A 22,417-nucleotide genomic window follows, 5' to 3' on the forward strand; every position below is an offset into this window, starting at 1 on the left:
TCATCCTTTTATTCTTTGTTATATGACATTCACTAATCCACTTAACCCACCTGTACACCACATTCTTTACCAATTTCCTTTGATATTCTGACTTTTATGAAGAAAAAGATGGTGTAAAGAATAACAATGATCAAAGATGGAATGTGATTTGAAATTAAAATAAAACACAAAGGAATCTTAAATATCGTCCTCTCTTCTTTCATGTACTTATCTTTAACTACATACCCCATCTTTGTTTCTGGCTTCTGAGATCATTATTCTTATTCTTCCATTAATAAAAGCAATAACTTATTATAGTAGTACTCAGCCTAAGGAACACAGGAAAAAGTACCACTTTACATCTCTACAGCAATCCGGGAGCTAGTGCAAGCAGATGAGTTGCTGCTCTCTGGAACAGGAGGAAACACCTGGTAGGACAGGAGTGGTGCCTATGGGCCAGCGCACTACTAGGGCTGGAAATGCATCTGATTGTCATCCAAGGTTGGCTTGTAGGAGATGTTCCCCAGCTCCTCTTCCCCTACTCCGAGTAGTGGCAAATGGAACAGCAAGCTCCCTGTGGTCACTCCTGCCAGTTGTCAACAGACCCCACTCAGAACCTGATACGTTCACTGCAAGTTACTTGTCCCCCAAATACGTGACCACACTTGAAAGTGGACGAGTCTCACTGTTTTGGAAAAGAAGCCACTGTGTCAAAACCTTAGAGTAATTAAAAATTGCTAATTACTTAGTTCCTAACAAGGGCCTGAGCATTGTGCCGGAGTGCACTGCCTGGTGCTGTGCATTCTCATTTGGTGTATTAAATGCCTTTTCTTCATCTGAAACACATCATCAGCACCTTCTGTGTTCTTAGTTTGGTGCCAGAATCACAAGGTAGGAGGGATAAGGAGTTGCAAGAAAAGGGGTCATTGCCCTGAAATTATTTTTATGTCCCTTAACATTCTAAGAAAGAAGACCACTTAGTATGGCTTTTGAGAGTTGGATTTTCTATACTGAGTCTGAGTAGCTGCTGTTAGAAGGCTTCACTCTGACACTTGACATATGGTCAATTCCATTGTTCCCCCCAGAATTACAACATAATGACAGAAATACACTAGATTAAGTCAGGCTTTTTCCAGGTCCAACAAATGACACATGTGTTTAAATGAACTAACTGTAAATTCAGATATTAATATATAGATTTAATCATACTAGAGAATTTCTTTCCCTTTTATTATGCTTGTACAATGTAATTAAGAAAAAAACCTATTCTAAAGTAATAATAATAGTAATGAAAATACTGTATAGATTTCAGATAATATTTTAGACAACTTCTCATTCTCAATCCCTTTCCTGCAATCTGGAATTGCCCTGTCATAATTAACCTTTATTTTTATTCTATACTTCTACTATTTTCTTCCACAATTTTTAATGTGCCTACACATTTGCTATTTTTAAATTTAAGCCATGATATTTCAATTCCTCTGCTACCTCCTCACTACCCTCTACCTACAATCTGGCTTTGTCCCTCACTATCCCAAAGAAATTGTTTCTAGGTGGTTTCATTTGCCCCATATTTCCCCCAGTACTGGGAATTGAATCCAAGGCCTCAACATTGAATTACATCCCCAGCTCTTTTTCATTTTTTATCGTGAGACAGTGTCTTGCTAAGTTGTCCAGGCTGGGCTTGAACTTGCCATCTTCCTGCCTCAGCTGCCCAGAATGCTGGGACTACAAGCATATGCTCATTTATCTCCTTCTTAATAAACCAACAATATTTTCTTGTTAAGTATCATGGTGCATTTTGGAACTGATCTCCACTTTCTCTTGCAAGTCTCCTCCACTATGGGACAGCCATATCCCAATCCTGGCCCTATGCTGGTCTATGACGTGGCTTTGGGGCATCACCTCTATCTGGCTCAGTCCAGTGTAGTGACAGTGTTATGACACTCACTGAGTGACACTTGCTGACCACCATGGAGGATATGCTAGAAGCTGTGGCTCTTCCCCTTCCACTCACTCTTTCCTCATACTGTGCTCATAGCATTTCTAGGTAATTCCCTTCTTCCTGAACACTAACGATCCACATCTTGGATGACATCCTGTTTGGGGTATTTCATCAGTTTTCACCACCAACCAATACATCTAGAGATTGTGTTTAGTCTTCTCGCACTTTTAAAACTTTCACATGTAGAGTCTCTTTACTACATTCTATGTACCCTGTTAGTTCAAAACTAGGTACCCTATTTGTTTGAAACAAGGTCCTCTAGTTAAATGTGACCTCTTTGGTCCCCACCCAACCCAAAATTGGATGAGAACTGAATCAAATGCAATGGTTGGATTCAATGTTGACCTTATGGGGAAATTTGATTCAGTTCTCATCCAATTCAGTTTGCAACCAGAATTGTGGAAAGAATTAAGTTTGTCAACAGAAGTACTTCTATACAATCAAGAGAGGATGAGGCATCCTGGTAGAAGGCAACTGAGAAAGCCTTGAAGTGGCTGAGCCTTGGAGACCAGAGTGGAAGAAGTATGAAGCAGTGTGATGCCAGTAAGGTATGTATTGAATCATTATCTGGGGCTGGCCCCTTCTGCAAAAAGATCCAAGAGAGCTGTGACCAATGGACATTTTGTAGGTTGACCATGTGCCAGATAGACATAGGACCCTTGGACATGGCTTATGAAGCATCTTCTTCTGTGTCAGGTTGGGATTGTCTTTGTCACAGTCCTCCATATTGCTTTGCAGGTTGAAGCTAGTGTATGCAGAAATTGGTTTATGACCCACATGTCTCTTACATTACATTCATACATGTCAGCCACCGACTCCACCAGCTGCAAATTTGTTTCATGAGGCAGCAAACCAGGATTCTTCTGTCAACATCATGCAAGTATCTGGACTGTGTTCATAGCAGGCCAGGTGTGTGGGTGTGGAAAGGTGAGGGAGACAACCTGCAGATCCTTCCAGAAGAAATTTACCTGGCTCACTTTGGCTATATGTTCTTGATTACAAACACCTGGCTTTTTACTGCTTTATTTTAGAATTTTTTATAAGCATGAAGGCTACTTAAAATCTTGGTTAGTTAGTGTCTAGTTTTCTTATCCTAATTATTGGGGTGGAAGCAGGACTTTGCAGATGTAACCCTCAGCTGTGTTGTACAAAGTCAGGTTCCAGTCCCTCTGCCATGCATGAGAAGCATGAGCCACTTTCTTCTTACAAAATGAAAATAATATCTAGAATCTTATTCATGTTCTTTTAAAGGCATCATTAGAAAAAAGTGGAAGTTGTCTCATAAAACAAAAGTTACTTAAAGAAAATATGTAGTGATATCCCATTTCTTCATCTGTTGCATTATGTAGTCTTACAATTTCTTCCATTCTCCTTTTGGTTTTTCATGAGTAGAAAAATTAACACCTGAAAGTGAAAAGGCTCAATAGTTGTAAACTAAATTTCAGAAAGATCACCAGAGGCCACAGCCTGTCTTGGTTGTCTTACAGCACTGCAACCCTGCAATCTTCCAAATACAGCTCACAGACTGATTTCACATGCCATGTGTCACTTTCAAAGAGGGAAAAAAATGTATTTTTAATAATGCAGAATATGAAGGGAAGGCCCCCCTCTGGGTGTCAGCCTTTCACATGTAACTTGCTGTTGCGTTGCTTCAGCTTTGATTATAAACTAAGCTTACTCTCTGTTTGCATAATGTGGCAACTTGGTAAAATCATGTTCTGTGCTTAATAATGAAGATAATATGCATATTCTGTGAACAAAAAACTCGTCTAATGTTAGTTAAACCCTTTTACTAGACAAAATGTGCATCCAAACACAGTTGCCACCCCCTCCCATGTAAAGACTGAACTCTAACATTTCTTAAGGTAAAAAACAAAGGTCACCAACATGTGACAAGTGTCCATTCATTCCTACAGTGACATAGCTAGGAAGGAGATTTAATCAATATGTGTAGCCACTGTTATTCTTAGGTGAATAAATTTTCCACAGGTTATAGGTCACACAGGGGATAAACATGACTTTACCAGTATTCTTGGGTGAACGGAAAGAAAATGCATTCCATGAGGCAGGAATCCAAGGTGCATTTCCTGAGTAGCATGCAAATGTCCGGCTAATGTTTTGTTTGAATAGTTACACCTGTTTCAAAAGGGATGTGTGTTAGGGGATTAGACCTAGTTATGGTGTATGTGCAGCTGCCACTTCCCCTGTTTCCCTGAAAAAGGCATGTGAGAAAATCCTTGAACTGCAGAGTGGAAAGAGACAAACTTGGAGAGGTTTATTGCAGGAAGGAGCACAAGTCATGACCCAACAGAGTGAGCTGGACAGACCCTGGCTCTCCATGCACCATAAATTATGATGGCACAGCTAGGGCTCAGGAAGAGGAAGATCTTCTGAGAGGATAGGAACATTCTCAGCCCATGATTTAGAGGATGTGATATCACACAATCCTAATGAAAAGGAAAATGGAGAAATTAATTTCCAACAATATCTAGTATGATCACACAAGTGGCTTTGAAGGCACAGTTTTGAAAAGGGCAGGGGCAAAAGGTGAAAGCCAAACACACAAGGGAAAGAAAAGAAAGAAAATCCTCTCCAAGTATAGCGTCAGAAAAATAAGACCTAACTTAGGTTAAAAAAAAAAAACTTTAAATGTTAAGATTAACATGTATGGCATCCTATGTTACACTTAGAACCTTAAAAAATTTGTTGATTGTTGCAAGCTTACTGTGAGCATGGCATCATGCCATGTTCTACATAAGGCATGAACAAAATTATGATGAATGGTTAAATTTAAAATATTTTATTACTGTAAAAGACACACTGCCATTAATTCTTCTCAAAATATTGTCTATCATTTTTAACACATTTATTCCTTAAGTCTTGCCACTTACTGCAGCAGTTCTGGAAGTTCTCTTTTGTGGGTGTTTTTACTAACAGTGTCATGGCTGTCTTGAAGTCCCAAATCAATTCAAAATGTTTACCTTTCATGCTCCTTTTGACTTTGGGGCACAGTCAGAAGTTGCACAGTACCAGATCTGGTGAATAAGGTGGATGAAGTGATACAATAATGTTTTTATTTGACTGAAATTTGTGTAAAGACTTTATTAATGAGAGGGTAATTGAAAACACAGTAAATGTTTACATTTTAAAATTTATTAGAGTGATTGGATCATTCAGAGCTTTTGTATTTTATTGTTTCACTTTTGGTAATTTATATGCTTCTAGGAATCTATCCATTTCTTCTGGATTCTCCAATTAATTGGAATACAGGCTTTTGAAGTAGTTAGTAATCTTCTGGATCTCAGCAGTGTTTGTTGTGATTTTGACTTTTATCTAACTGCCTTAACATGGATCTTTTCTTTCCTTTCCTTTTTTTTTATGATTGGCCAGAAGTTTTTCTATTTTGCTTATTGTTTTAAAGAACTACTCTTCCATTCATTGATTTTTTTTTTGTATTAGTCTTTAAGTTTCAGTTTCATTAATTTCTACTCTGATGAATTTGGATTGTTCTTGTTTCCCTGGGACCTTGAGATGCATCATTAGCCTATTTATTTGAGCTCTCTCTGGTTTTCCTCATGTGGACTTTCACATCTGTAAACTGCTAAGGGCCAGGGATTTAGTTCAGTGGCACCACTCCTGCAAGGTCCTGAGTTCGACCCCTGGTACCAAAAAGAAAGAAAGAAAGAAAGAAGGAAAGAAAGAAAGAAACAAACAAACAAACAAACACACAGTTGTAAACTGCTCTCTTAGGACTGCTTTTATTGAGTCCCATAGGTTCTGGTATGTTGTACTGGCATTATCATTTGATATCTAATTTCTTCCTTGATTTCTTCTGTGACCGACTGATTATTCAAGAGTATATTGCCTAATCTCCATGTGTTTGCAAAATTTCTAGGAGTTTTTTGCCATTGATTTTTAGTTTCATTAAACTATGATCTAATAATATGCATGGGATAATTGTGATTCTTTTGTATTTACTGAAGCCTGCTTTATGGGCTTGTATGTGGTCTATTTTGGAGAAAGTTTCCTTCTCTGCTGAGAAGACTGTGTATTCTGTTCTTTGGGGGAACACTCTATAGATATCAAGTTTGTTCAGAGGTGTGGTTCAACTCTGATATTTCTTTGTTGATTTATTATCCAGTTGATCTGCCTATTTGTGATAGTGGGTACTGAGAATCTCCCTCATTATAATTGTATTGATATTTATCTGATCTTTTATGTTCAGTAGTGTTTGTTTCACGAATTTAGGTGTGCCCATTTTTGATGCATATCTATTTATAATTGTTATATCTTCCTGTTGAATTGTTCCCTTAACCAGTTTATAGTAATCTTTGTTTCTTCAGATCCATTTGACTTGAAGTCCACTTTGTCTGAAATAGGATAGCTACTCTTGCTTATTTTGTATGGAATATTGGTTTCCATCATTTGGATTTTAGTGTATCCCTGAATAACCCAATAAAAGGCAATAACAAACCTGCTAACTAAGAAAACCCTAGGACCCAATAATTCATCATTGACTTCTACAAGAACTTCAGAGAAGATCTAATGCCAGTACTCCTCGAATTCTTTAATCAAATTGAAAGGAAAGGAGTACTGCTAAACTCATTCTAGGAAACTAGTATTACCTTGATTCCAAAGCCAGACAAAGACTCATCTTAAAAAGAAAATTATAGGCCAATTTCTTTAATGGAAACAGGTGCAAAGATCTTCACCAAGATTCAGATAGAAATAATGCAACCAGTCATCAAAAAGATCATACATCATGACAAAGTTGGTTTCATCCCAGGGATACAAGAATGATTCAACATGTGAAAATCAATAAATGTAATACATAAACAGAATCAAGGACAAAAATAACACGATTATCTCAATAGACAAATAAAAAGCCTTTGACAAAAATCCAAATACTTTCATGAGAAAAACACTGAAGAAAATAGGTATAGAAAGACTTTATCTCAATCTGATAAAAACCATTTATGACAAACATACTTCAAACATCATATTAAGTGGGAGAAAACTGGAACAAGGAAAGAACGTCTACTATTGAGCTCCCCGCCTCCATCCCAGGCTCCTAGGGCAGTGAAGCTCAGCTGGTCGCAGCACCCGCAAGGAAGCTCCCCTGCTGCCATCCCAAGCTCCTAGGCACAGAAGGTGAGCCACGTGGCCACCAGAAGCACCCCCCGCCCCGCTGTGGAAATGAGAAGACACATAAACAAGCCTCAAAAACAGACCTCCAGATCACCTACAGCAACCCCAAAGAGAAATGAGATGGAACACTTTGATACTCAACCACCTGGACTCTCTGAACTGGCAACAAAAGAGGATCTGGGAAAAATGAAATCAGAAATAATTACTCAGATAACAGCAAAGATTTTGCTCATGGTGCAAGACATGATTAATAAATCTAGAGAGTACACAGATAAAAAAGTAGAAGATCTGAGCAACATGATGGAATTCCAACATAGGAAACAAATGGAATCCATAAAACAGATACAAACAGATTTCCAAGAGATTAAAAACTTCATCGAAAGTCTGCACAGCAGAATGAACCAATGTGAGGATAGAATTTCACATATAGAAGATAAGATTGCAATTAGTGAGGAGGAAAAGAAAAATTGCTTTAAAATTGTAAGGGAACATGAGAAATCAATCCAGCAGCTGCTAGACGATCCAAAGAAGAATAACATAAGACTGATTGGAGTCAATGAAGAGAGAGGAGAGAGTGCAGGTGACATAAAAAAACTCTTCACAGAAGTGATGTCAGAAAACTTCCCAAGCAGGAGAAAAGAACTTGACATACAGATAAGTGAGGCATATAGGACTCCAGTTAACTTTAATCAAAAAAAATCTACACATAGGCATATAATAGTTAGGATTCCAGAAATCCAACAAGAATAAAATTCTACAAGCAGTGAGAGAAAAGAAACAAATCACATACAAAGGAAAGCCCATCAGAATCACAGCAGACTTCTCAAGGCAAACCCTCAAGGCAAGAAGAGCTTGGAGTGATGTATTTCAAGCCCTAAAGGAAAACAGCCTCCAACCCAGATTGATGTACCCTCCAAAACTATCTTTCAAAATTGATGGAGAAATAAGATACTTTCATGATAAAGAGCACCTCAGGAACTTCATGAATACCAAACCGGCACTCCAAAAAATTTTAGACAATACCCTAAGAAAAGACAGTGAGGATCACAACCCCAGGAAACCCAGCAAAATGAATCCATTGGGCGTGACAAATTAAATGCAAAGGGGGAGAATCCAACAACAAAAATAAGTCATGACAAGGCTTTTAAAACTTTTGACTTCATCTCCCTAATGAGTGTATAATTCAATCTTATAATTGTACTGATTAGTATTTTTCTGATTCTAGAATTGCACACCATTCTTTGTGCTATACTGGCTATTTATCATCTTCTTATGTCTACATTTTAATTGGCTTGTCTATTAATGAGCTCTAAGAATTCTTTATATATTCTGGTCATAGGTTATATGCATTGTAAATATGGTCTGTTTAAGGACTACTTTTCATTTTAATGATGTCATTTAAAGTTCTAAATTTTGTTGGAATCTCATCAATTTTTTTCTTTCATACATCATAGTTTTTGTATACTAGGTAGTTCTTGCCTACCCTGAATTCATAAATATTTTCTCTTATAATTTCTTCTTAAAGTTTTATACTTTTAGGCTTTCTTATTTAGGTTCATAGATCCATTCAAGTTATTTTCATGTATAGAAAAAAAGGGTTGAGGTTAATTTTTTATATATGGATACCAGGTGTTCTAGTACCGTTTGCTGAAGACACTATCTCTTCCTCAGTTCTTGAATCGAGTTTATATTCTATAAAATGCTAATGTTAAATAATCTTTCAAAACTCAGTGGACCATATATGTGTGGTTCTATTCCTAGATTCTCTGTCTTATTCAAATGATCTATATGTCTTTCCTTACACCAACACTGCCTTGATTACTGTAGCTTTAGAAGAAGTCTTAAAATTGGGTGCTAAACATTTTCCAACACTGTTTTTGTTTTTGTTTTTGGCTTTTCTGGGTCCTTTGTACTCCTACATAACTTTAAAATTTCAATATCCAGTTCGTTATTTATAGCAAGTATACACAGACCTGAATTTTTATATATACCTTGGGTTTTCTAATCCTGCTAAATTTAAGTACAAGTTCTAGGGGCTCCTAGAGATTTCTTAGTATTTTCTCTGTAGATGATCATTTCATCTACATATAAAGATTTTGCTTCTGCTGTGCCAATCCTATCCTAGTTGTATCATTTTATTGCCAGACTATTTTGGTTTAGACCTATATTTCAAAGTCTAACAGATAGATAAAGAGTAAGCATATATGCCCTTGTTCCCCACTTTAGGGAGAAAGCATTGTATCATCTCCATTCATAGAAGGAGTTTTTGTTGGAAGTATGGAGTACATGTCTTTGATCTGTTGAGAAGGTTCTGTTCTACTTCTAGTCTCCTGATAGCTTTTACCATGAACAGCTGTAGAATTTAGTGCAATACTCTTTCTCCAACTAGTGACAGGATCATATGGCTTTCTCCTTTCCTCTGTTAAAATGATTACTTTTGGGGGTGGATCTTCCAATGCTGAACCAACACTGCCATCCCTATAACAAAACCACTTTCTACATACTGCCAGATCTGACTTCTAAGAGTTTGTTTTGTTAAACAAATTTCTATCTATGTTCATACTTTTTTCTTCTATTATCTTTATCCAGTTTTAGGATTAGCACAATGTTGATTTCCTAAAATGAGGGGAGAAGTGTTCCTTCTTTTTTCTGCTTTAATTGTTTGATATAATTTATCAGTTAAAATGTTTATGAGCCTGCTGTTGTCATATAGGTAGGTTTTCAAGCTAGGAATATACTTTCTTTAATAGGTGCTATTCCAATTTTATATTTCTTCCAGAGTTAGTTTCATTAATTTGTCTTCTAAGTTACTTCTTAGAAGTTGTCAAATTTATTTCAAAAAAGATTTTTGTAATATGCTTTCTATATCCTTTTAAATTCTGTAAAATCTGTGGTAATGTCTCCTAGATCTTAATATTGTAATTTTAAAACTGTATAACTGATATTGTGTAACAGGAAGAAAAGGCCTAAAAGAGCAGGGGAATTGGGAGGGGTAGAGGAAGGGGAAAAAGGGAAAGGAAAAAATATGAGAAGAGGAAAAAAATGGAAACAAGGTCTTTGCAAATAGGGAAGGGTGGAGGGGGTGAAGGGAAGGCAAGGGAAGGGGAAAAAAAATAAGAACCAAAAGACTCATGTAATGGTACAAGATCCCAATGATGAATGTAACTGTATTGTATGCCTAAAATGTACCAATAAAGTTAATGGGGAAAAAAAATTAGAAAAAGAGAAAAAGAATGTCTACTATTGCCTCTTTTGTTCAATACAGGACTTGTAACTTTGGCCAGAGCAATTAAGCAAGAAAAAGAAATAAATGGTATATATACATGAAATGAAGAAATCAAACTATCCTTATTCACAGATGACATGATGTTTTACCCAAAAAACTTCACCGAAAGACACCTAGAACTAATGACCAAATTCAGCAATGTGGCAGGATACAAAATCGTCACACAAAAATCAATTGCTTTCCTGTACAGCAATAATGAAACCACTGAGAAATAAATTAGGAAAACAAAACCATTCACAATAGCTTCAAGAAAAATTAAATACTTAGGAATTATCCTAACAAATGAAGTGAAAGATCTGTATAATGATAACTATAGTATTCTGGAGGAAGGGAGTGAAGAAGAAGTCAGAAAATGGAAAGATGTTTTCTGTTCCCAGACAGCCAGAACCAATATTGTCAAAAATGCACACACGTTCAAAACTGATATGTAGACCTAAAGCAATCCCAATCAAAATAACAACAACATTCCTCACAGAACTAGAGAAAACAGGCTAAAATTCGTATGAAAGCAGAAGAAGCCCAGAACAGCAAAAGCAATCCTTGGCAACAAAAGGAAAGCAAGAGGCATCACAATCCCAGATTTGAATGTATCAAAGGCTACAGTTATGAAAACAGCATGGTACTGGCACAAAAATAGATGGATATATAGGATCAATGGAATAAAATAGAGGATGCAAAAACAATCCCAGATAGTTCAGTCATTTGATCTTTGACAAAGGTGCCAAAAACATACACGGGAGAAAGGATTGTCTCTTTAATAAACGATGTTAGAAAAAATTGTTATCCACACACAGACTGAATCTAGACCAATATATCCCATTATGTACTAAAATAACATCAAAATGGATCAAACATACAAACATTAAAACAGAAGCACTTAATCTGCTGGAAGATAAAATAGGTAAAACTCTGGAAGACATAGGCAAGGACTTTCTGAAACGAACCCCAATTACACAAGATATAATCTCAAGAATCAACAAATGGGATCATATCAAATGCAAAATCTTCTACATGCTGAAGGAAACAACTAACAGTGAAGAGACAGCCTACAGAATGAGAAAATTTGTGCCAGCTGTGCTTTTGACAGAGAACTAGTATGTAGAATATATAAAGAATTCAAAAAAAATTAGATCTTCCAAATATAAAATTAGATCTTCGAAAAATAAAAGACCCAGTCAAAAATACATAATTAAAATAAATAGACATTTCTCAGGAGAAGTACAACCGGTCAATAAATACATGGAAAAATGTTCAACATCTGTAGCCATTACAGAAATGCAAATTTAAAAAGCTTTGATAGTCCATCTCCCTCTAGAAAGAATGACCATCATCAATAAATCACGTAGTACCAAATGCTGGCAGTGAGGCTATGGGGAAAAGGAATTCTTTTACACTGTTGGTGGGACTGCACACTAGTATGACAAATATGGAAATCAGTATGGAAATTGTTCAAGAAACTAGAGCTAGAAATTCCATTTGACTCAGTTATACCCCTTCTAGATATCTTCCCAAAAGAGGACATGCATATCCATGTTTGTAGCAACACAATTCATAGTAGTTAAATCTTGGAAGTAGCCTATATAAACATCAACAGATGAATGGATAAAGAAAATGGTGTATTTATACACAGTAGAGTACTACTCTGCCCTAAAGAAGGATAAATTTGAGTCATTTATAAGAAAACAGATGCAATTTGAGACCATTATGTTAAGTGAAATAAATCAGACACATTGCAGTGGGCAGACTGCCCCAGAGAACAGATGCCTACCCTGCTGGGACTACAACAGAGACGGCAGGGTGCCTACCTTCAAGAGGAAGCCATTACAAACTGTTACTCTAACCATAGCTCTGGACTCCTCTCCACTTTTCCGCGGTGACTATCTCCAATTTCCCCAGCAAACAGCCTGATGCCCATGCTGGCCACCACTCTCCCCAGGGCTGACCCTGCTTCCTGCTGTGCAGAACACTACATCTGTCACTGAGAGACACTCTCTAGCTCTCCCCTCTGGTCTAGCAGGTTGTCCTTGATATTATCACCTTTTTCCTCTCTTCCTTTCTAGTGATATAAGAACATGTGTCACTCTCACTAAACAATCAGGATGTTCACACATCAGTCAAGTACTCAGTCCATATCTGTCTCCTATATTATTTCTGTTTTGTTTAAGTACATGCTAACATATCCCCCTTGCTATCTTGTGCACACTGCACACACACACAGAGCCCCGTCCCTCACATTCCCTCTTCTCCTCCTCACAGCACATCTTTGTAAGAGAGATGCAGCCAGGTAGCCTTCCCATTCCTTCACCTCCTTTGTATTCCAGTCTGCATTTTTGTGGCTCCTCCATCCAACATGTTTCACTGGGTGCCCGCTCTGGTCAGGTTCTCTTCTGTTCCCTGGGGCCATGCAATGAGAAAGGCAGACTACAGTCACTCGCCTTCCAAATGAAGGCTGTGGTGATTGACACGATAGGTGTGTATAGCGCTGGTATGTGCAGCTCAGCTGCTGTAGCAGAAACTCCCAAATCCTGAGAGTTAAATAAGAGGGAAGTAATGTCTTCCAGAGAAAATTGTCCAGACTGAGCCGTGCAGCTTGGTGTGGAACTCTGCTCCAGGTAGTTATTCGGGACTTAGCTTCCCTCCATCCTCTCCATTCACCATCTTCTTATCCCAGGGTTAAAACTAGTGTGCAATAAACCAAACAAGTAACTTCTGTCTAAAAGGTGTGTCTGAGCATGGTCAGTGGAATTTGCTTATAAGAAAATGTTTTTATTTTTGTTGGCTTTATCCCCCAAATTCCTAACATCCATCTAAGCTGCTATTTGTGTGTGCACAGAGATGGATGTGGCTGATTTCCAAGAGATGGGTTGTAGTAGCAGAATGTAGGCAGCCTAATGTTGAATGAGCCAAAAGGATCCCTTTAAGGTGGGGTGGTGCAGCCTTTAAAAAAAAACACGCATTATTATAAAGCTCCCAGAGATATTTTATGAACAATTTGAATGTACTTGAAATATTCATGGCCACAGATTTGAGAGCTGTCTTGACTTAGTGGACCTGAGGAGCAGCCCTGTAACCTTGAGTCCAAAGTTGAAGTTCTCCAGGGTTTAAGTTCCTTCAGTGGAGGGCCTGCCAGTGGTACAAGGAGATCAGAATTTTAGGATTACAAAAATAGAGTCTCTGGAACACAACAAACAAATAATGATATTGAAAAAGCATAAGAATAGCTCTTCACATATTCAGGGACCTGGCTTGGAGTCTGTGGAAGCATAGAAGATCTGGATTCCTAGTGGTGCCCTGAGGTGAGACCCAGCTGCTGCTACAGCTCCTGCCAGCTGTGCATGATGTGCATGGCCCTCGGTGACTTGGGCTTCTCTCAAGGCAGGCGGACTCAGAGCCAAGCAGGTGGCCAACCTTGCTACTGGCCACCCAATTGAAAGAACAGCCCTATATTAAGTAAGTGACCTGGGAGTGTGGCTAGGTCAGTTACTAAAAGTGGAGCTATGTATTCTAGCTGCTGTGAGCAACTGCTTCTTGCCCTCTGCTGACTTTCGGATGATCCTGAGTGAGAACTGGCCTGGTGTTTATAAATTCCACTGGAAAGTTTGCTTGCTGATGCATGGAGAAGCAAGATTCTCCATGCCTGAAGAATTAGATGGTGTTGCTCCCTGGACAAAATCACCGTCATTTCTAACCCAATGCTCTCTCTGCTCCGCCAAGCCTTCTCTAAGTTCTACGGGATACTGTTAGTAAGTACCCTGGGTTCTGTGGTTACAGAGCACCATGGAGCATGTGGTGGTTTTGGTTCTGTTTTTGTTCTTATGCTGGTTCTCAATCCTCTTTGGAACCAAACAGGTAACTCAGTTAGGTAATCACTTCTGCATAGTAGCGGATGATGATGACATTTAACTTTTTACTCACCCTTCACCCTTAATATTTTACTTAATAGTATTTTTTTAAAACATTCATTGTGCTTGTTATTTCCTGCCCTTATTTAGGTACAAACTTTTCTATTTATTTCTGTTTGTTCTTTACATTTTGGGCTGCTCTCTGTCATTGTCTGTCAGACCTGCAGTCTGTCAGTGTTATGTGACTTTATCCTTGACTTTGCTGCAGTTTGGTCACAATCCCATGGCTAGTCACTGGCTCAGGGGCACAGTGAGCTTTTTTCACAGTCTCTTATGCCAATTTTCAGTAAGGAACGATTTTAGTTTTTGTTGTGCTTGGGACAGAAGGCAGAACAGTGAACTCTGCTTTCTTTTTTCTTTCTCTCTTTCTTTTTCCTTTTATTCCTTTCTTTTTCTTTCTTTCCTTCCCTCCTTCCAGGTTTTCCCCTTGCTTTGCTTCCTTTTTCTCTCATCTGACCCCCTTTTCTCCTATTCCTCCTTTGTTCTTCCTCCCCCAAGAAAGCAGGTACTGGAAAGGGTCACAGTTAGCTGAACGGGGGACTTTTGTCTGAGAAACCTGAATGCTCCTTTCTCTGCTTCTTCCTTTTGGACACCATTTAATGTAATTGCGTTTTTCTGACTTGTCGATGTCCCTTCCCACTCCCTCCCACCCTGGCCCTGTGCACTCTGTCCTCTCATTGGTCCCATTCACCACAGCCACTCATTGGCCACACAGACACAGGGGGTGGTGCCTGCTCAGGTTCCTTCCATTCTCCCGTTGTTCTTCATCTTATCTTTGGATTTTGTTGGCATTTCTATGTATGATTTATTTTGCCCTGTTTATTGCACATAAGATGCATAAATAGGTAGCTGCATGAATAAGTGTTGGCAGTACCCTTGACACTCTTGTCATATGCCTTTGCCTCAAACCTAAGAAGCTTCCAATCTTTTTGAAGCGGAGATAGCTGGGTGGGGGCCCTCAGAACATGACCAGTTCCTGGTGTGCTCTGATGGTGAAATCATGTACATACCCAGTCAGAAGGAAGCTGCTGCAGTAGCTAAAAGTTGTCATGGAGAGGGTCAGCTCCCTGGGCTCCTCCCTGCGGGGAAGAGGAGTGTGTGTGAGAGACAAGAGCCAGGTTGCAGAGGGAGGTAGGGGTGGTACTGAGCAGGGTGACACACGAGAAGACAGAAGTTATTTTGGGAATACTAGGCTGGCAGGTGTCACACTGGATCATAGCAGGGGAGAGATGGAAATTGGGAAACTGTTTTGGAGGGTGTTAGAGTGAGTAGGGCCTCACCTGGGCTGTGGGCAGTGAACACAGAGCAAAGATGGAAAAATTCACAGGGATGCTGAGATCTGAGGTTGGATTCACAGGCTAGTGGGAGTCTGGAGCTGGGGCCTCACTTCCATGCTGTTAGAGCCACTGGGCAGAAGAAATGCAGCTTCACAACAGACATCTGGTCTCCCAAAATGAGTTGGTGATGCTCAGACCTTCTGGGAAGTAGAATCTTCTGTATTTGAAAACCATTAAGAATATGCTGACACTGTGTGTGCTATTAATTATCATAGATGTTGTATACTATTTAGTACCAAATTAACCAATTTAATATTTTCATTTCATTCGTGTTCTTATGCAATGTTACAATTAGAATTACATGTCCTATAGTAAGTTCCCAAACACCCATTCATGACAGGCACACTCAGAGGACCCTGTTATCAGAAGTTTCCCTAGTAAATAAAAAGAACAGATCTCAGTCTTCAGCACAACACATAGCAACTGTGTTTGTGTCTGTGGCCATTGAAATCCTAGACAAGTTACTTCCAGGACTTGCTATGGTAAAGGAGTGTGTTTGCTAAATACAAAGTTTGGGTCCACTTTATACTGAAGGAACTGAGGCCAACCTAGTGAAGGCTTATCTTACTCGGAGTGGTAGTAGTGAAACTAGGAGTGCAACTCAGAGCTGGACCACAGCATACTTATGCCCCAGGGAAGGAACATGGGCCTTGTCTACAGAAGAAAAAGCAAATTTCAAGGAGTCGAATCTGTGTGTCAGAATGTGCGGAGACCACAGTGTGTGTCTTCCAGCCCTTTTAAGCATCCTGAGACCTGTGAGACACTGCTTGTGGCTATCACACACAGTTCTGACAACACAGGTCCATCAAACTGAACTCAGATAGGTACTTGACAGAACCCCATCTGCTTCTGCACTTTCGTACCTGCCTTTCTGCATTAGCTCAAGGGTTAGGGTGCTCGGTGCTAAGGGATAAAGCCATTTATCCTGTTCTGCAGAATGGAAAGTTTTGATTGGTTGATTTACCCCCTCCTCCTGAACAGAAGGACCATTTGACACACTTTCCCAGGGCTTGGCTGTTTGCACTTGGCTACCGTGCCTGTTCCATGAGGCCTCTGCACATGCTTCATGCACAACACCAGTAGTGCTGGAAAACCTAAGGTGTACAGCTGGAAGGATCTGATTCCATGAGTCATCCTGGGAATTTTTTAAATGGCATTGGTCTTGCTCAGATTTAACTCTACTTTTTTTTCTTAAGTTTTCTTATTTATTTATTCATTTAAGTAAATATTACACTGTGGACTTTAAAAAACTCTTCCTTGTCTCAGATTGGGAGGTCACACAACCCCCCCACACACACACACACACATCCAGGGTGGGTGTGGTCCACAGGCCATCCTCAGGGACTTCCCGGAACATGCTTCAGGAACACATCTGGACCTCAAAGGCTGCTCTCCATCCCAGAACCCAGCTGAACTTTTGTGTTAATTTAGTTGTGAAAGGAAAAAGGTCATTTCTGTAGGACCAAAGAAATGGTACAAACTCAGAAACATGAGGTGCAACAAATTGGAAAGACAAATGCTTCTCATGGGAACAACGGTCTCATGGCTTGCATTCTCACCTGTCGAGGACTGGACCATCCACATCAGGAGGACAGAGATCACCTTTGGGTGGCAGCTCTGGCTATCTTTAGATTCTTGGAGTTTTAAGCGATATCATTTAGTGCCGTCAGGGAAGAAAGTGTGAAATGCATTTTCACTCAGCTGAAGCACTTCACTCTGTATACTGACTGTACTGCAGAGGGGGATCAACAGCAGAAAATGTAGATCACTTGGAAAAGACTACTACTAAGCTTAAAAGGCAGTCAGTGCAGAAGACCCCTCTAGGCAGCTGTGTCTTTCAGAGACAAATGCATTCACAGTCCATAGGAATAGGGACATTTTTCCTGTAAAGGCAGCCTCAGCCTCTGGCAGAAGTGAGCATGACACAAACCCGGCAGACTCCCTGCCTCTGTGAGGTCATGACATGAAGCAGGAAGCATGCTGTGTCATCAAAGATGGGGCCCCGGAGTCGCCAAGACTTCTTTTCTCTTTCCCCAGGAGCCACAGGCCAGCCACAGGATCAAGAGGGGATGGTGTGCAGGTGGGAGGAGAAGAGGAGGGCTCTGCACCTGGAGCATTGACAGCACTGGTGTCTGGGGTATCTGGAGTCCTGTGCTAGGGTGGCACTGTCCTCTTCATGTCCCAACCTGAGCTGGAGCAACGTATATTGTTCAGAGCCTCTGAGGACTCCTAGGGTTGGTCTCTGTGTGCTGAGATATGGGCCCATCCCCCATTCCCTGCCAATTCCCATGGATCTGGGTTGTGCAGACTTCACCTTGAAAGTATCCCCTCTGAGTCACCTGCTGTAGCTCCTCACCCTAAGTTACTGCACTTGTGTTCCTGTGCTTAAATGGGCATAGGGGTGTGTGTGTGCACGCGCGTGTGTGCGTGTGTGTGTGTGTGTGTCTGTATACCTATACACAGCTGAGCTCGAGGGCTTCTGGGTTTGAATCTGGAGAGCAAAGGGCTGAGATGGAGTCAGATCCTGCAAGAACTAACGTGTAGATTCCTCCATTTAAGCAGTTGGCCCTCAACATCATGAACCTCCTTGAAGCTTCATGGCCTTGTTCTTGAGAGGGACCTCACTGCCCTGTCCCCAGCTAAGGGCACTGAGGGCTCCATGTGAGCAGCTGTCTACCCCTCGAGGCTTTGTGGTGTTGTGCTGATCTTGTGCAGTGGCTTCCACACTGGACTGAGCTGCCCCAAAGGTGGGTGGCAGCTGAATCTCCTGGGATGTATTTCCCAGGTCTCATGCCTGCTGGGAGGGGCTGAGTCACCTTTGAAAAGACGTATAATCTAAGAGCAATTGTACTGAAAGGCAGGTGTGCGCCTCTGAGCATAGAATTCTGAGCCAACACTAATAATATGTTGCCGAGAGCTCGGATCCCCAGCCACAAGGCCACAGAGAGGCTGCTGCCCTGACCTCAATGTTCCCAAGTGCCAAAACATCCTGTTTGCTCTTCAGCACAGAAAATCAAAGGTGAACAACCCACATCTTAGCAATAAGAATGGTTGGATTCATGCAGCCAAAAAACACAGTAAACTGTGTGAGGTCAGGTAAATTCCAATAGATTTGAAGAGTTTTTAGTTGATGCCTTTCCTCCACACTACCTCTTCCACTTCTTTCACATTGGAGGTAGAAAGTTCCTCTGGCCTCCTAGCTTGCCCCACTACAGGTGAGGTGCCCATTGTTCTCTAGACCACGAATATGCAAACAATCCATCTACACTGAACACCAAGCTCTGCACTCAGTTATGGACACATATGTATTTCCAGCACACTTTGCAGCTCAGTCTCCTCATCAGGGCTCATGAGATGAAGCTGTTGAGTGCCTGCCCTTGCTACTGGGGACCCATCAAGATCAGGACAAGGGGGCCGGGGATTTAGCTCAGTGGTTCTGCCGCCTGCCTCGAAAGCACAAGGTCCCAAGTTCGATCCCCGGTACAAAAAAAAAAAAAAATCAGGACAAGAGTGGTTTCTGCTACTGCAGTGGCTGTACTGCTGCATGGCCACCAAAGGGATGGAAACATATTGAGGAGTTGCTGTCTCTATGGAGCTCCATAGAGCAGGAGCTGCTCCAGGTACAGCAAGACTCTCTACCCATCATCTCTCTTCTGTAGAGCTTGCTGTGATAGCACAGGGTCAAGGCACAGACCAGCCCCAGCATGTGTCCCCAGCTGCTGTCTTGCCCTGGGCTCAGGCCATCTTTCCTGCTCATGCCTACATCCACTATCCCCACTGTCCTTCTCTTTCTGCTCAAGCCACTGGAGAAGGAAGTAGTGTAGTGTTGTCCCAGCATGCATGGTACCAGAGCCATGGCTAGATGTGGATCCAGCAAATAAGCATGGCTGGGGGGGAGCGGCTAATGATTCCTGGTAGAACATAGACCTACTGCATGCTGATAAAGTGCAGGGCGAGGGGGAGTCTTATTAATCACTAAGTTGCTCAAGTGATACTTAGACTTGTGACCCTCCTACCTCAGCCTCCCAACATGCTGAGGTTACAGGCATGTGCCACTGAACCATCTTGAATCCTGACTTTTGTTACTGTAGTTTTTAGAGCCAAGTCATTCTAGGCAGAGGTGGCACAGAGGAGAGCCCAAGCTAAGCCATGAAGACCAGGACAGAAGACTGATGGGTTGGCTGTGTTGTCAGAGGACGATGGCCATGGGTCTGACATGTATGTCAGGTCTACTTTGTCTGGCAGGTGGCGGGGCGGGTACTGGAGTCTCAGGAGGTCACACAGTTGTGCTTGGATTTTACAGCTCAGTCCAGGTCACCTTGGCCCCCACAGCTGCGGTGGTAGAGGAGCTCAGGAGTCCACTAAGTGATGGGTGCACTGTGTGCCAGATGCTCCCTTGGCAGGCAAGTTTGAGTGGCTCCACATATCTGGTAATGAACTTCATTCCTAGCAACTTGATTGGGCTCTGACTTCTGTGCACAGTGTAGGGGCCTGTAGGATGGCCCTCCCGGTCACCACGGTCCTGACCACTCCCTGTTTCCTCGGGGCAGTGCTGGTACCTGCTGAATGTGACCCTTCCTGACTCTACATGGTTGGGAAAGCTCATGAGTTGCTCCAGGTGCCGGCTCTCTTTACCCCTCCACCCAAGACTGTAAAGCAATGCCCTCAAGGCCCCAGAGTGTAGTGCTGCCCCCTCCCTTGTCCTCTTTCCTCAGCTGTCTTATAGCACTGGCCATCTTTGACTACCTCCACAGCATACCGACCATCTAAGATGTGTCATCAGCTGCTCCATCTCATACACCTGCATGTTGCCCTGGATACTGCCACTCTCCATGGACACCTGTTCACTCTCGGCCTCCTGGTAGGACAGGAATTAGCTCTTACATCCCAGGTTTGCAATCGGGGCTCTGGATTCATGAAGCTCTAGCATGCATCTTCTTTTCTGTAGTCTTCAACAGGAGATGCCTTGATAGCATGCATGCCTCCACAATGACCAGGGACAGGGACACTGATTTCCCTGACAGTGGGGCACTGCTAGAAAAAGAAAGGTGTATTGATGAGTGGAGGGAAATATGAGTCATTGATTGATTTATTCCAATTGAAATCCAATTTCTTATATGGCTACATAATAAGGTAATTTAAGAACTAATCACTCAAACTAATTAGGTAACTTTAGAACTAATTATCTAAACTAATAAGATAATTTAAAAACATATTTTCATATCCCTAGGACCAGGGAATATGGCCTATAGATTTTAATTGACCCAAGAAATAAATGTTTTATTCTTGCTTACCCATTGCTTGGGTGGACCATTGCAAAGTTTTCTCCCAAATGAAGACCCTACAATCACATATAACTTACACATTTTAAAACTTTCCTTGTCCCCACTGCAGTGTGCTGCAGAGGCATGTGCCTGTGTGGGCACAGGGTGGTATGTCCTTCCGTCTTACTGGTTGTCTCTGCCACAGGCACGACACTGTGGGCCTCATGAAGGCTGATCCAGCGGGGACCTGAGAGTGACTCCACTTGCCCCGGCCCCAGGCCTGGGAGAAAGCCTGTTCCCAGCTGGCTGACCTGCCCAGAGGCTCTCCTTTCATTTTCTTGTTGATTTTGTCACCCTTTGAACTTAGGGTGAATGGCCTGTAAAATTGCACTTATAAAAGCCAGGGTTCAAATGCCTACCTGGGACCCATAGAAGCAGGAATTAGACAAGGATACTGATGGCTGGGATGGATCACTTCTGGGCTTGTGTGCTTGCTGGATATGGCCGAGGACCCTTGAGAGAGGGTCCTCTGAGCCTGGGGGCTCCTCCACTGTTCTGGTTGGAAGATGGCCTCTGCTCCTTTGTGTCATTGTCACTGGGGTCTACCCAGAGCTCCCATTCCATCTTGAAGTTCTTCTTATTCAGCAGGTCCCCATTATGTCTCCTTCTCTATTCTGGATTTGGGGTTGGTGAGAGTAAGAAAGCTCCACCCTGACCTCCTGCCACCGCCCTTCCTGCCCAGGGCTATTGGTTCTCTGCCTCCCACCATGGCCTGCATGGCTGGCACCCTCTACAGCTGGCAGGGCTGTAGGCTGTGATAGAGCTGGGTGAACATACACATGCACATATACATGCACATACATGCACACACGTGTATACGGACACATACACAACACCTCTAGTATTTATGATGTTAGCTCAGTGTGAATCAGAGCCAGGAAGAGAAGGCAATAATACTCTGTTTCCCCACTGGAACAATGCAATAGCAAAGTTTTATTAAATTAAAGCAACTAAAAAGAACAAAATGATCCATGATTCTTTATCTTTAATTGAGCTTTTTATGTTACTCAATTCATTAATGAAGAGGAAAGGAGAAATCTGGTACAATTTATTGCCTATAATAAGTGGAAGTTTATTCTGAAACCCATTCCTTGAGTAAATTACCTGTAGCTTAAGCAGAAAAGCAGCATCTGAAAACATAAGATGAATTAGATTCTACTGTTCAGCAACCTAACAATGAGCCACTAATCTTTTGCGCTCTCATTTGGTGTCATAAGATGGACACCTGACCTGAGCCTTCAGGAGAGATGATGGGGTGCAGAGCACGGGAGGCAAGGGTCATGAGTTGGTGGTCCCTGCTGCAGGTGGTGCTGTGGGACAAGCGATCCTTAGCAGGGGACACTAAAGTTGGTGCCTTCAGCATCCCAGAAGGCCAGATGTGGGGGTGAATTTTCCATCCCTGAGTCCTGGGGATAGAGATGCCACCAAGAGCAAAT

The 22,417-nt window shown here is 41.4% G+C and overlaps 1 protein-coding gene across 3 annotated transcripts in view; it reads left to right on the forward strand.

Annotated features, from left to right (window-relative positions):
• Rps6ka2 (ribosomal protein S6 kinase A2) overlaps nt 1-22,417 on the forward strand; it is a 388,980-nt gene that overhangs the window by 151,247 nt on the left and 215,316 nt on the right. Inside the window, exon 1 of one of the 3 annotated variants that reach the window (XM_021238007.2) lies at nt 13,947-14,161. The exons of the other annotated variants lie outside the window; for them this stretch is intronic. Within the exon in view, the coding sequence (XP_021093666.1) occupies nt 14,111-14,161 (51 nt within the window). The 5' untranslated portion in view covers nt 13,947-14,110. Of the gene's footprint in view, nt 1-13,946; nt 14,162-22,417 lie in introns of those variants that run through there. 3 annotated transcript variants of the gene reach the window in all.

Source organism: Heterocephalus glaber, unplaced genomic scaffold (genome assembly GCF_053883595.1).
Source record: "Heterocephalus glaber isolate CG9 unplaced genomic scaffold, H.glaber_assembly_v1.0 deba00001593, whole genome shotgun sequence".
NCBI classification, from domain to species: domain Eukaryota; kingdom Metazoa; phylum Chordata; class Mammalia; order Rodentia; family Bathyergidae; genus Heterocephalus; species Heterocephalus glaber.